General features: G+C 47.2%; 1 protein-coding gene across 1 annotated transcript in view; it reads left to right on the forward strand.

Annotated features, from left to right (window-relative positions):
• Positions 1-9695, forward strand: part of Siah3 (siah E3 ubiquitin protein ligase family member 3) — a 63871-nt gene extending 54176 nt beyond the window's left edge. Inside the window, exon 2 of the mRNA XM_051161055.1 lies at positions 8986-9695. Coding sequence (XP_051017012.1) covers positions 8986-9654 — 669 coding nt within the window. The 3' untranslated portion in view covers positions 9655-9695. The remainder of the gene's footprint in view (positions 1-8985) is intronic.
• The last annotated feature ends 4483 nt before the right edge of the window (positions 9696-14178 follow it).

Consider the following 14178-nt stretch of genomic DNA (forward strand, 5'->3'; position numbering starts at 1 on the left):
GCAGGGACCTGCCTCGGGCATTGGGAGGGGAGTCCAGCACCCTAGTTATCTGGATAGAGTGTGGGAATATTGATGGAATGTGGTACATTGTAGGGCTCTGTGTGAACACAACTCATTCGTTTCTTTCTTAGTCACTGTTCGATTGCTTTAAAGAGACACCATGACCAAGGTAACTCCAATAACAGAAAGCATTTAGTTGAGGGCTTGCTTACAGATTCAGATGTTTAGTCCATGGTGGTAGAGAGCATGCCAGTATGCGGGTGGGTGGGCATGGTGCTGGAGCTAAGAGCTACACCCCGACCTGCAGGCAAAGAGAGAGGGAGAGGGAGAGAGACTCTGGGCTTGGTATGGGCTTTTGAAAGCTCAAACCCCACTTCTAGTGACCCACTTCCTCCCACAAGGCCACACCTCTTAATCCTTATAATCTTTTCAAATACCACCACTCCCTGGTGACTAAGCATTCAAATCTATGAGCCTAAGGGACCAACCATTCTTATTCAAATCATCACAGTGACTCATCTCCTAGAAGGACAGACCTAGAGCTCAACAATAATCTTTGCTTGTGCTGAAGTTATCTCTGCGATGGATAATAGATAAGGAAGTGTGGAGCTCTCCAGCCATTTGTTAGGCCAATGATCCTGTCAAGGTGCATGAGAGAAAATCAGTCTAGATCTACCAAGGAGTTGGACAGATTTCCTGTATTAACCCAGCAGACTGCACTTTCCAATCTATTTGCCCTTTACAATCGAAAAGCAAATGATTGATGCGTTCCAGTAAACTCTCCAAAGTAAAAGCAAAATAAATGCCTCTCTGGCATGTGAAGTTTCCCTTTTTACTTCCCACCCTGACAGCTGGAAATGGGTCTGAGCCCGCCTCCTTGTCAAGCTTGAATGTAGCATCTGCATTCTATTCCTGTCAGGGTCATGATATGGGGCTTCCAGGACTTCATGGCAATGAGCTCCCAGCTTCGAATTTGTGGAATATCTCTCTCTCTCTCTCTCTCTCTCTCTCTCTCTCTCTCTCTCTCTCTCTCTCTCTCTCTCTCTCTCTCTCTCTCTCACACACACACACACACACACACACACACACACACCGCATACACACATTTCTCCAGGGTGGAGGACAGAGCCACCACTGCATATGGGCAAGAAGAGTTGATGGGCCATGTGCTTATTCTTTCATTCCGTCAGTGTGTGCTCACTGGGAATCCCTTAGCCCACCTGGAGCTGCAAGGTGCTGCTCTTGCCCATCACCAGGACACAGCACTCAGCAAACTAAATATAATCCCTGTCATCAGTGACTCCAGGCCAACTGAGGAGAGAAGGCCACCAACTAGTGACATTCGGTGCAGGTTGAATAAAGAAGTGAGTTATCTGGTGCTGGGTTGCCTTCTGACCACATCACAGGTCAGGGATGGGGGCAAGGCAGCACCCCTGCCCAGAGCACATGAATACCTCACACAGGCATCTTGGCTGGGGCCATGGCTGACACAGCTGTGTGGGATAAAGGACTGAACCAGTGTGGCTGTCCTAAAGAAGGCTATTATCAGTACATCTGCGCTACCAGTGTGCGCCAACCATCTGTGTGTGCCGGGCACTCTACCTGCATCAACAATGATCCTAGTGAGGGAAAAAAAAAAAAACCATGGCTAAACCAACTAATTCTGTCCTAGAAATGAAAAGATAGCCTCATGGTCTCAACGCTAGGGACTCAAGGCTGCGTTTTTGCCCTGGTTTTTATGGCATCATATCCCCATTTTCTTTCCATAAACAGGGATTTCACTTATCAGAGGACCAGCCTAGGAGGCTTGGATACCACAGCAGTGTCTGTTTGGCCATCTCTATGGATCTCTCCATGCTGTTTGTGACTCATGGATCCTGCTTTAAAATAGATTTGTCCATCAAAGTTGTTGCTTACTTCTTCTGTTTGCAGCAGTAGCATCCTGTTTCCCCCTTACCACTTACTGAGTAGACCGATGGTGTAGATAAATCCTGACTCAGCCAGCCGTCTCCATACCCCACTTCAGGGACTTTAGTCAATAGAAAAGAAACTGCATGCAGAATGGCTCTTTTTGTTTGTGTTGGGGGGGGGCGGGTGAGGTAGGATTGCCACCCCCCTCTCCTTTTAATTATTTGACGACTTCATACACCATACATGTATATAGTGAGTTTCAGTCATTTTCACTGCCCTCTCTCACCCCCTTCCTCTGAAACCTTCTTCTTAGGAGGCTCCCTTCCATCTCCACATCTTCCTTTTGCATGCAATCCAATCCACCCATTCAGTTAGAGTTGCTTGCCTGAATGTAGCTGGGTTCTTTGTTTTTTGTTTTTCTGGCACAAGGGACCACCGCTCAGTGGCTACACCACTGAAGAAAGTGATACCTCCTCCCCTAGCAACTGCCAATAGTCTCCCCTGTGAGGGGTAGGACCTGATGGGCCCCCCTCCCTCCCATGATGAAACGTTAACTGGACCAATCTTGTACACATGTTTTTCATACAACCATAGCTTTGGTGAGGTCATAAGTGCAGCACCCAATGTCATGTCCAAAAGATTACGTCTGCCCATCCCCCTATCCTCTGGCTCTTAGGTTCTCTCTACCCCGTCTTCCATGATGTCTTCTGAGCCTTGGAGGGGGAGATACAGATGTCCCACTCAGGGAAAATCACTCCACCATCACTTACTCTTGGCACTCTGACCAGTTATAAGTCTGTATCAACTCCCCTCCCTGCTCTAAGAAGCTTCTCCAGCCAAGACCAAACATAGCACTAACCCATGGGCTATAAATATGAATATTTAAAAAGCTGCTTGACAATTGTTCTATAGCCTAGGCTGACCTCAAAACTCATGGTGATCCTCCTGCCTCTGCCTCCCAGGTGCTGGAATTCCAGCATGCAGTGGAGTGAAATCTGAACTGTTAAAGGAGGGTATCCAGCTACTGGAAAAAAAATCCCATCTCAGAGGCTGGGTACCGAGTATTGACAGGAGGCACTTTCTAGACCTATTCGACGAATGAGGAATTTGTCTGACTTCTCTTAACTAATTCTCACACATTACTGAGAGTCCATTCTTAGCATCTGTTACACTGATTGACACGCCACTAATTTCCCCAATGAGAACCCACTCATAAGTGTTAATTAGCGGCATCTGGTGTGAATGAGAGATACAGATACCAATTGAGGCAACTGCACTCATTATCTCTGGTGTACGGTCTTTTCCAATAAAACACTAGGTGATCGTGCTGAGGTGTGAATTCCCGAACCAAGTGCTGACAGCCCCCAGAGCATGGTGTTAAAATGTATGCATTTAGACTCCCATTTGCCACACGAAAGTATTTTAAAGAAGAGTGCAGGCATGATCACACAGCCCCGCAGGAACGTGTCACCCAGCTGTGCCCTCCAAATTCAGCTGAATCTGAGGAAGGGGGAGAGCATGTGCTACCTCAGGATGCCCCGTCTCGGTGATAATGCCTCATGGACTTCTCTCTCAATTAGCTCACTTGTTAACCACTTGTGAAGTGGTCCAGAGTCCTCCTGAGCTTGTGATGTTCCGTCACTGCAGGTTCTGAGGAAAAGATGTGAAGAGGCAGGAAAACCCAAATGAGCAACACTTAGCTTTTTGCCTCTGACTGCCCTTCCCAGGGACAGAAAACATTTAGACACTAAAGCACCAACTCACCTTTACTCTCACCTGTTGGCTGACCTGTGGGATCAGGCCCTGACATTAGGCCCACTCTCTAGCCCTTGCCCCAAATGTTATGCCACTCGGCCTGTTTGTCCTTCCACTCTTGAATAAAAGGCGTTGGCAACATGGAATCTGTCCCTCTGCCAGGGGTCGGTCCTCAGGTAACTAGCATGAATGAACGTCAGAGCATCATTTAAAGCTGGGCAGACTCCTCTTTCTGTTCAAGCAGCACGGCCCAGTTCCTTACCCTGAGCTGAGTGCGGAGGAGAAACAACCTGCTAGGTGAGCCTTTTGACCACAGGGAGCAGATGCTGGGCAAAGAGCCACTGATAACTCCAAAGACAGATTTCCCCTCCTGAAGTCGGGATTTAGAAAGACAACCATTTACCAACCATAGGAGTGTGGCTGATCGAATTAAGAAATGTGTTTTAAAATTCAATTACACCCTCGGTGGAAATAGTCTCACTAATGGTTAGGGATAGAATTATACCCAGCCTATAAAGCCTAACATTTCCAAACCCAATTTTGTGCACTCTTCTAAAGGTTAATTCAGAACCTCTCTTCCAAATGGGAAGTTAAACACAGCCAATGGAAGGAGTGCATCTGCTGGCGGACTGAGGGTTTATCAGTACTAAGAGTTCATTAGTTTTAATTAGTGCAATCACTAATGTTGCATTAACAGTTTAGTGAAGGAAAGCAATTACTCACATATCCACTGTATTAGATGGGAAGATTAGAATCCATTTTCCAAAAATGATTAGCATGTTGCCAATTACACGGATCCCTTCTCCCTGCCAGCAGCCCCATGACCTGCCTAACCCAGGATCATTTCAATGAAACATATTTTGCATCAAAAGATGGAACAGGGAGAAATGAAGACTGAAGGATGCGTTTATTTTTAGTTCTTTTTCCGAGTGTCGACAGCACACGGGTCTCCGTGGGTTCACAGTGTCCTACCCTATTTGCATAGACAGTTGCTTCAGTCTCCTCTGATTTTTTTTTTTTGACCCTGTCTACCATGCGACACTGAAGCAATTCAAAAACAAAAATGGCTAGTAATGGGGTGGAAGACGAAACCGAAAGAAGGAAACAAGAAAGACGAGGTGGAAGGGCCATCACTTGGCCTTCCTTCTGAGAGTGAGACAGGTAGGGACCATCTGCTGGCCGCATTCCAAATGCCGGTTTGGAGCAGGCTCTGCTGCATGCCTTAAAAATGCCCACAGGAGTTCCTTCCTTAAAGCTAGCAGCTGAGTCTTCCGAGCCTCCTGCTTGCTCCCTACTGGGCGTGGAAGTCATTTCAGTCTTAGCTTGGCTTACAAGACCTTGGTGATGTGACCCCATTACTCTCCATCTGACCCATATTGGTCAGCTTCTAGGAAAATTTTCAACACTTAATGCACCCTGTATTCTTTCTGGCTTCTTGGATTCTTCTATTCTCCTGGCTGGCAAACCTTTTGTTCTTGCTAGAGAAGGGGCCTTTTATCTTTACTTGGTATAGTGTCCCCTCACACCAGCTAGAAGCTACCTCCCTACAGTGTGAACTTCCAAAGCATCACTGCACATAGCCCTCTTTAGTGCCCATGGGGCTTGGCTCCAGAACCCCCTTTCCCTGTGGATACTAATACTTGGATGCTCAAGTCCTTTATATAAAATAACCTGGTATTTTTCATATAACCCATGAACCTCCTCCCAAATACTTTAAAACACTGGTTCTCAACCTGAGGGTCACAACCACCTTGGAGGGTCAAAGGACATTTTCACAGGGGTCACCTAAGACCATTGGATAACACAGATATTTACATTATGATTAATAACAGTAGAAGATTTACAATTATGGGGTAGTAACAAACATAATATTACGGTTAGAGGTGTCACCACAACATGAAGAACTGTATTAAAGGGTCACAGCGTTAGGAAGGTTGAGAACCACTGCTTTAAAAGCATCTCTACATTATAATAACCAGGCAAACTTTGTAGTTAGCCACAGTGAGCTGGGAGACAGGTCCTCTGAGAGTCACGGTAGCAAATGTGAAAGGCAGACTTTCACCTTGTCCGCTGAACTGAGTGAGCTATAGCACGCTGAGAGAAAAGGTGCTCAAATGTCCTTGAAGGGACTTTTCTCTCATGAGGGTAGTCTAGGAAAGTGCTCCAAATGAAGGCCTTATACCTAGCCCACTACAGAATACCACTATGGGTCAAATCCTACAAACCAATTAAGACAAGAACTTGAGCATGGAGGAGAGACGGAGCCGAAGGTGTGCATAACTGGACGGGGTGTGTGCTTATGCATCCAAAGTCAGAAGATGTGAAGATGAACCCTAGGCTATTGCTTACCAGTTCTGTGTCCTCAGATGTGATACTCACTGTTAAATACCTATTTCTTCCAAAGAGAGATCTGAATCACAGTTCTATTTATTTATTATATATATAGTGCTCTGCAGCCAGAAGAGGGCATCAGATCACATTATAGATGGTTGTGAGCAACCAGGTGGTTGCTGGGAATTGAATTCAGGACCTCTGGAAGAGCAGACAGTGCTCTTAACCTCGGAGCCATCTCTCCAGCCCCCGAATCACAGTTCTTTTTTTTATTTATTTATTTATTTATTTATTTATTTATTTATTTATTATGTATACAGTGCTCTGCCTGCTTATATACCTGCAGGCCAGAGAAGGGCATCAGATCACACTATAGATGATTGTGAGCCACCATGTGGTTGCTGGGAATTGAACTCAGGACCTCTGGAAGAGCAGTCAGTGTTCTTAACCGCTGGGCCATCTCTCCAGCCCCCTGAATCACAGTTCTTATATTACAGGGAGGATCCTTGTCAAAACTATAATTCATTAGAACCAAACTGTGCCTGCACCGCACACACTGAGGGACACTGTGTCTGTTTGCTCATGGCTATATACTCGAAGCCTGCAGTGTCTGCCGATAGCAAATACTTAATAAGTGCTGTGGATGCCTGATCAGAATGCACTGCCTTGGGTCTGGTGTTGAGAGCATTTGTGGACACATTGTCACAAGGAAGAGGAAGTGAGAGATTGTCACAGTGGAAGCTGCCTGGAGATGAACGGGCTACAGAGTGGAGAGCCAGAACAGGGTAGAAATGCGTCTGGCAAGGGGACTGTGACTGCACACAGTCACCTCTGCATCACACATGTTGACTTAGGATGCAGAAGTGACTTCAATGACATGACCCTGGGAACAGTGGCAAGGCAAGTAGCTCTTGCAGGAAGTCTTTTTCTTCTTCTTCTTCTTCTTCTTCTTCTTCTTCTTCTTCTTCTTCTTCTTCTTCTTCTTCTTCTTCTTTTTCTTCTTCTTTTTCTTCTTCTTCTTCTTCTTCTTCTTCTTCTTCTTCTTCTTCTTCTTCTTCTTCTTCTTCTTCTCATTCTTCCTATAAATAGTAACCATGATCCCAAAGGAAAAACATCTGTAGGTCACCATGGTCTACATGAAAATCAACTACAAACACCAAGAAAGCAAAAGGGGAATGAGGCAGGAGAGTGCTGTTCCTTGTGATTGATGGCCATCCTAGTGAACGCCCCTTGAAAGAGGACATTGCCTGTCTGCTTGGGTATCCTTCTCAAGAATCTGAAAGATATAAATATAGAATTTCCCTAGTTGAGTCTTCAGAATCACAATCCCTCCCTTCCTTGGGAATCCAAAAGTCCCTCATTCTGTGTGTATGTGTGTGTATGTGTGTATGTGTGTGTATGTGTATATATGTGTGTGTGTGTATGTATGTGTGTATGTGTGTGTATGTGTATGTATGTGTGTGTGTATGTATGTGTGTATGTATGTGTTTAGGTGTGTGTGTGAACGTGTTTGTGTGTATGTATGTATGTTTGTGTGTGTGTGTGTGTGTTGTATAGCTGTATAGGCACTTGTGAAAACCAAAGGACAGCCTTCAGTGTCACTCCTCAGACACAGCCCATCATTTCTTTTCTTTTCTCTTTTTCTTGAGACAGTATCTCCTATTGTCCTGGAACTCACCAAGTAAACTGGCTAGAGTCACTGGCCAGGGATCCACCTGTCCCCATCTTCTCGGCACTGGGACTGCACATGTGTGTGTGTGTGTGTGTGTGTGTGTGTGTGTGTGTACATATGTGTGTCACAGTACAAGTGGGAAGGTCAGAGAACAACTTTGGACACTCATTCCCCTCCTACCATGTGGGTCCTAAGGATAGAACTCAAGTCATCAGGCTTGGTGACAAGCGCCTCTACCCACTGGGCCATCTCACCTCACTCCTCTCATTTCTATTATTAATCTAACATTCTTTTTTTTTTTTTTGGTTTTTTGAGACAGGGTTTCTCTGTGTAACCTTGGCTGTCCTGGACTCACTTTGTAGACCTGGCTGGACTCGAACTCACAGTGATCCACCTGCCTCTGCCTCCCGAGTGCTGGGATTAAAGGCGTGCACCACCCTGCCCAGATACTCTAACATTTTTAATTTTTAAAAAATGTAATTATGTCATTTCTCCCCTCCCCTTTCCTCTCTCCAAACACGCCTACATCTCCCTGCTCTCACTCAAATTCATGGCCTCATTTTCTTTAATTGTTATCATTACACCTATCTATCTGTACTAGTGTTTCAATATAGCACTACAACCTTCTGAATCCAACTCCTGTTGTTTGTTATTTACACAATTTCTGGGCTGACCACTTGGTATTATATAGCTACTTAGCCGATTCACCCCTGGGGGAAAACCACTTCTCCCCCATATCCCAGCATTCCTTGGTTGCCTATATTTGTAGGATTTCCTATTCCATATTGGCACATCTATTGGTGTTGTATTTCTCTGGGTCTTGTTTAGGCAGCCGTGTTGTTTCAACATCCCACCGTTTCTCTGCCTTTTCTAGGAGACACAGTCTCACAGCAGATATCCTGATCCTCTGGCTCTTACAGTCTTTCCACCCCTCTTTCCCCAATGTTCCCCGAGCCCTGGGGGCAAGAGCTATGTTGTAGATGTATCGTTATGGATGGGCACATCATGGCCAGTTGTTCTCTGCATTTTGACTGGCTGTGACTTTCTGTATTGGTCTCCATCTGTTCCAGGGAAGCTTCTTGTGAGGTGAAAAGTGAAGTGAAAAGTGAGTTACAGTCATCAGGCAAAGCCAGTTCAATAGCTGGCCTGTGAGTGTGAGGGTGGCAATGGAGGTTAATCCCATCTTTAGAAAGAAAGAAACAAGTAAACCACGTTTGCACGATACAGTCTGCCTTTAACACTTCTAATATCAGGAGAGCCACACAGCACCAGAGACAAACCTTACATCCTACTTACACTTTTCTCTTTCCTTCCAGTATGTATCCAGTAGGCGGGCCATCACTCAGAACTCCTCTGAGCAAGGTACCTTCCACCAGCACCATCTTCCCCACCATCATCGCCACCGCTGTCACCATAGCCATCTGTGCCACCATGCCCGTCCCCAACACCTCCACCACCAGGAGGCAGGGCTGCACAGTGCTCAGGTGACACCCTGCATATGCCCACTGTTCTCCTGCCAGTGGGAAGGCCACCTGGAGGTGGTGGTTCCTCACCTGCGACAGATCCACAGAATTGACATCCTGCAGGGGGCAGAAATAGTCTTCCTAGCTATGGACATGCACCTTCCCGCACCAGCCGACTGGATCATCATGCACTCCTGCCTGGGCCACCACTTCCTGCTGGTGCTCAGGAAACAGGAACGGCACGAAGGGCACCCGCAGTTCTTTGCTACCATGATGCTGATTGGGACCCCGACCCAGGCCGACTGCTTCACCTATCGCCTGGAGCTCAATAGAAACCACAGGCGTCTCAAATGGGAGGCCACCCCGAGATCTGTCCTGGAGTGTGTGGACTCAGTCATCACCGATGGGGACTGCCTGGTTCTCAACACCTCACTGGCCCAGCTCTTCTCTGACAACGGCAGCCTCGCCATTGGAATCGCCATCACTGCCACGGAGGTCCACGCCACAGATGCTGAGATGTGAGAGCCGGGAGCCTCCAGATGGTCACATGTCCGTGCGCCTTGGACCTCCAGATGTCAGGACCTTTTAAGTTCCCCGCACCTTCCTTCTTTCTTTCTTCCTTTCTTTTCTTTCTTCTTTTTTTTTTTTTTCTTTTTCTTTTTCTTTTTTTCTTTTTTCTTTTTTTGTCTCAGGTAATTTGTGGTATTAATATTCCTCTGCCATGGGCATTATATTATGTAAACATTGGTGACTTGAGGTCTTGGTGTGATATCCGTCCTGTGTTGTTGGTAAAGTTTTTGTAGAACATTTGGAAGTGTCGTCTACTGCGATAGTTGCTCCCTGCAAATACCATCGTTACCAGGAAGCAGGGCGCTGGGGTTAATGGAAGCCTTAGCTTCCAAATAGCTCCTTCTTTCTCTTCTCGGGCTGTTTCAGGTAGACCCTAACTGACCATGGGTGAGGCAGCATGCCTGGAGAGAAGCCCCAGCCAGGAGTGACTGACACCTTCCCAGGAGCCTTGGGGTCGAAGCTAGGCTTCAGGAGCCTGAGACGGTGTCTCTTCCGCAGACCACGGAGGCACCGGGAGGCACTCTTTTTGTTAGAAGCTCTCACCAGCTCCTGGGCTGGAGACCATGGTCAGCTTAAAAACTGGTTTGGTTTGGTTTGGTTTTCAGTTTCTTCTGGCCTCATTCTCTGGCCGTGCCATTCCCTTTTGCTTTGCAATTAAATCCCAGAGATTCTTGGTGCTTTCTGAAAAGCGCTTTTGCCTCTGGTGAGAGGCAAGATACAGTAAGGTGCAGGAGACAAGCAGCCCAGGAGAAGGCATCAAATCAACCTCTAACCTCCGGGAGGGTGCTCCTGCCTCAGTGAGAACCTTGAAATATATAGATTATAAACCCATTAGCCCCTCACTTGAGTAACACCATGTTTGTAACAGATGGCGAGCCAGCCACTCTCTTCTTGACGGTTTATAAATAACATCCATCATCAAACACAGGGAACCCCAGAGAGAAGCAACTAGGACCTCTAGCCTGGACAGCTGCTAGCCCTGACACTCACACTTTGGGCCACCCGGCTCCTTGCTCGCTAACATGCTCTGTAGCCCTATTCAGTATGTAGATATGGCTGCTTAGGGGCGAGCTTGGCATAGGCAGAAGGAAGCCTTGGGAACCTACCTGACCCTGCACTCCCCACCCCCACCCCTCCACCGCCCCTACACCCTCATCCTCCACCTACTGCCACCCACTCCACTCTACCCCACCCCCAAACACTGCTTCCTCTTGGTTTTTCCCCCCTCTTGTTTTGTTCTTAGAACCATATATCAGCCTGGGGGGCAGGGGGCAGCCTTTCTTGCACTAGAAGAAAGCGGGGGGGGGCGGTCTTCACTCTGCCTTCTTTCTGACCTAACATGGACACCTTAAAGCCTTCCAAATGGGGCCACTGTGTCCACAGCTTCCTTCCTGTCACCGTCCAGGGGCTAGGGGAAACCACGGCATCCAAATCCAGCCCAGTTCTCTGTGGGCCTGTGTGGGCCTCAGGCACACCAGCTGGGCCTGGTCAGCCTCCAAGTGAACGCTTAGCTTAGCTTCAGGCAGATTGTCCCGCCCGGCCATCAGCAATCTTTCCGCCGAAATTAATTCATCTTAACATACTGCCCTTTCCCCAAACTGGGTGAGTTCCCAGACACTTTTACTGTCGACCCACGCCCAAAGCATCAATGTGTGGGGATATGAAGACACAGTTCTTTTCAGTCACCCAGTCATGGCTGGGACTCTGAGGCAGGCTTCCTCTGTGGAGGGACTGAGGAGCACAGTTAACTTCACTCACAGGTTAGCACAAAGATGAGGCTGTGAGGTACTGAGGAAAGGCCTGTGTCCTGTGGGCTCTGGGAGGTTTCCCGCGTGCAGCTCTAGGCCTTTAGCCTCCAACCGTGGATGACTCAGACCCAAGGCTGGAGGGTCAGCCATGGGAGAGACCATCTTGTGTGCTTCCTTGGCTGCAACCTGGGAGCTCCATAGCTACCCAAAGGCACCAGAAGCCACAGTTCCTCCCCTGGCTTCCGGTGGCCATTTGTGATATCACAGGTGCCCCAACTAAACACACACACAACACCTCAAGAAGAACCCATTTAGTGCGCACAGGCCTCGGGGGCTCCTGCAACGTTGCCTGTGCCTTTCCTACTGAGCCAAACTAGGAACAATAGCAGGCCATTGTCAGTGCACACTGGGTAATGAATGAGTGATCCCACCCACAGATTCGACTGGTGGCTCCTAGAAATCTTCAGAGTAAAGGTTAGGAAATGTGTATTTCTCCTCCAGCTATGGTGCTCCCAAGATGGCTTTTCTCTCCAAACTAATATTTGAAGAATAGAAGACAAAGGAGAAAGCTAACACCAATGAATTGGAAACAGAAGATAGTAATGAAAAAAAAAAGTGTGTCTTTGAGTGTTATTGCTTCCAAGAGGCTCTTTTCTTAAGTCTTAAGTAAATCCTCATCATTTTCCCAGTACACCAGTACACAGGTTCAAGACTCATCATGACCTTTTCTCAAGGTCACACATCAGACCACAAGTAAAACTTAGCCTTACCAATTCGGATTCAGTGTTCTCAATATAGGAAGACAAACTCCCAGTGTTCGGTGGGGTCTTGCTTCAGCAGTGGACTGGAGACTTGAGGAGAATTCAGAGGGAAAGGCCAGAGAGAAATCCACTTTTAGTGGCGTCTTGGCAACATGAAGTAAGCTGGTCCCAGGGAGATGGGACGGAAGAGGAACGTGGAAGTCTCGGTGGCCCCATGCCATTTGTCTCCTTCACCCACTGTCAGGCCTCTTGTTCCTAGATTCTGGAACCAGGTTGCCTCACTCATGCCAAGGCGTTCAGTGATACTCTCTGAGGAATGTTTGTGTTTTAATAGAGGGTCTACTGAGACAGTAGCACTTAAGGGAGACATGAGTTGGCTGTACTTGAATTGGCAACTGTGAGCAGTTTGTTTCGAAGGTGTTTAAAGGGAAACGTGCCTCCCCTCGAGTCGGAGGCTAACTGAATGGCTGGTGGAGGGTTACGCAGTACAATAAGGATTGCTCCTAACAATCAGCGTGCATACGAGCCTGTACCTGGGATAGAGCTGACATTCCTGCAGCTACTGGGGACGTTTAGAAGTGGATCGGGATAGTTGTCACAGTAGGCCTTATAGCAGCCACTGACTGGAAGTTTCCTATGTGACCCCGGGGGATAAGTACCCAGAACATATTCTCCCATGTAACCCTCAAAACAACCACATGAAGCTGGTGCTGCTACGTCTGAGTATCGTGTTGTGCCTATGTAACAGAGGAGAAACTGCAGTTAGCAATCAGGAACACTGGTTGCACACGGTCTAGGCTATTAACCAGCTCCATCCATGCCATGTCACATCTATGAACTCACGTCCCGGAGTCTCAGAAGGACCCCGCCGTAAAGTCTGAACGGCACGGAAACCCTGCGTTAGTATCTCAGTACTAAATGTAGCCTTTCACTTTTCCTTCTTTCCTTTCCTCCCAGCCCTCTAGCTGACTTGGACTCAAGATTGTTACATTTTTAGAATTTTGTAGGTCAGTTATTACAACCATTATTAAAAATTGACTTATATATAATCTTACAATGAAATAAATTCTATTTAAAAGCAAGGAGAATACTTCCTGATTCTTTGACCACTCTTTTCCTTTCTCATGATGTTTGCCTCACATCTGCTAGGAACGTGCTTACGATGATGCACCACTGCCTACCTTCTGACTCAGCATCCAGTGACCTCATGGTGATTATCCAGGATGGAAGGATTTACACTACAGCCATTGGCAAATACTGTAAGCCAAGATAGTCCCAGAAAGTTAATGCTTATACCTTTACCACCACAGCACAGTCGAAACATTGCTGATGCACACAGGGGAGGAAGGACTTGGCAGGAGTACAGAAATGTCAGCCCAGCAGCAAATTGTTTGGGAAACGCAACTCTACTGGGGGAAGAGACCTTGAGGCTTCCAAGACTATTTTTTGCCTAGAACATACTTCAAACTGCCCTCCACCCCACCCTGACCTTTGCTGCTGTGCAAAATCCTGTCTGCCGGCTTTCAGATAGAGAGCCATGACCCCCCAAAAACAGTCTATTGGCAACCCTGACCTAAAAGCAAAACGAAGCACTATAAAGCCGAAACCCTCCATCATTTTCTCTCATACCTCCCACCCCAACCCATCTTGCTTACCTATTGGTCAAAATGCTTCCTAAAGCAACGTTTTACTTTGAAATTTGAAGTCGGAAGCATTTAACTTTTGAGAAGGGCACAATAAGGAGTGGTTTCAAATATCTCAGGAAGCAAGTTGCTAAGGAAGGAATGTGAGACCCTGAGGTGCTATGAAGCCAAGGGGCAGAGAAGCCAACAGGTGAGGGGATGCCATAGGAAAGTCAGGGTCCAGTGCCTTTCCTACCTGCTCTGCAACAAGGAGACTGCCGTGGAGGGCATGGGGACTACTTACTGTCACAAAAGTCACAAGACCCTGCAAGTCCTGTGCCCGGA

This window comes from Acomys russatus, chromosome 18 (genome assembly GCF_903995435.1).
Source record: "Acomys russatus chromosome 18, mAcoRus1.1, whole genome shotgun sequence".
Classification (NCBI taxonomy): domain Eukaryota; kingdom Metazoa; phylum Chordata; class Mammalia; order Rodentia; family Muridae; genus Acomys; species Acomys russatus.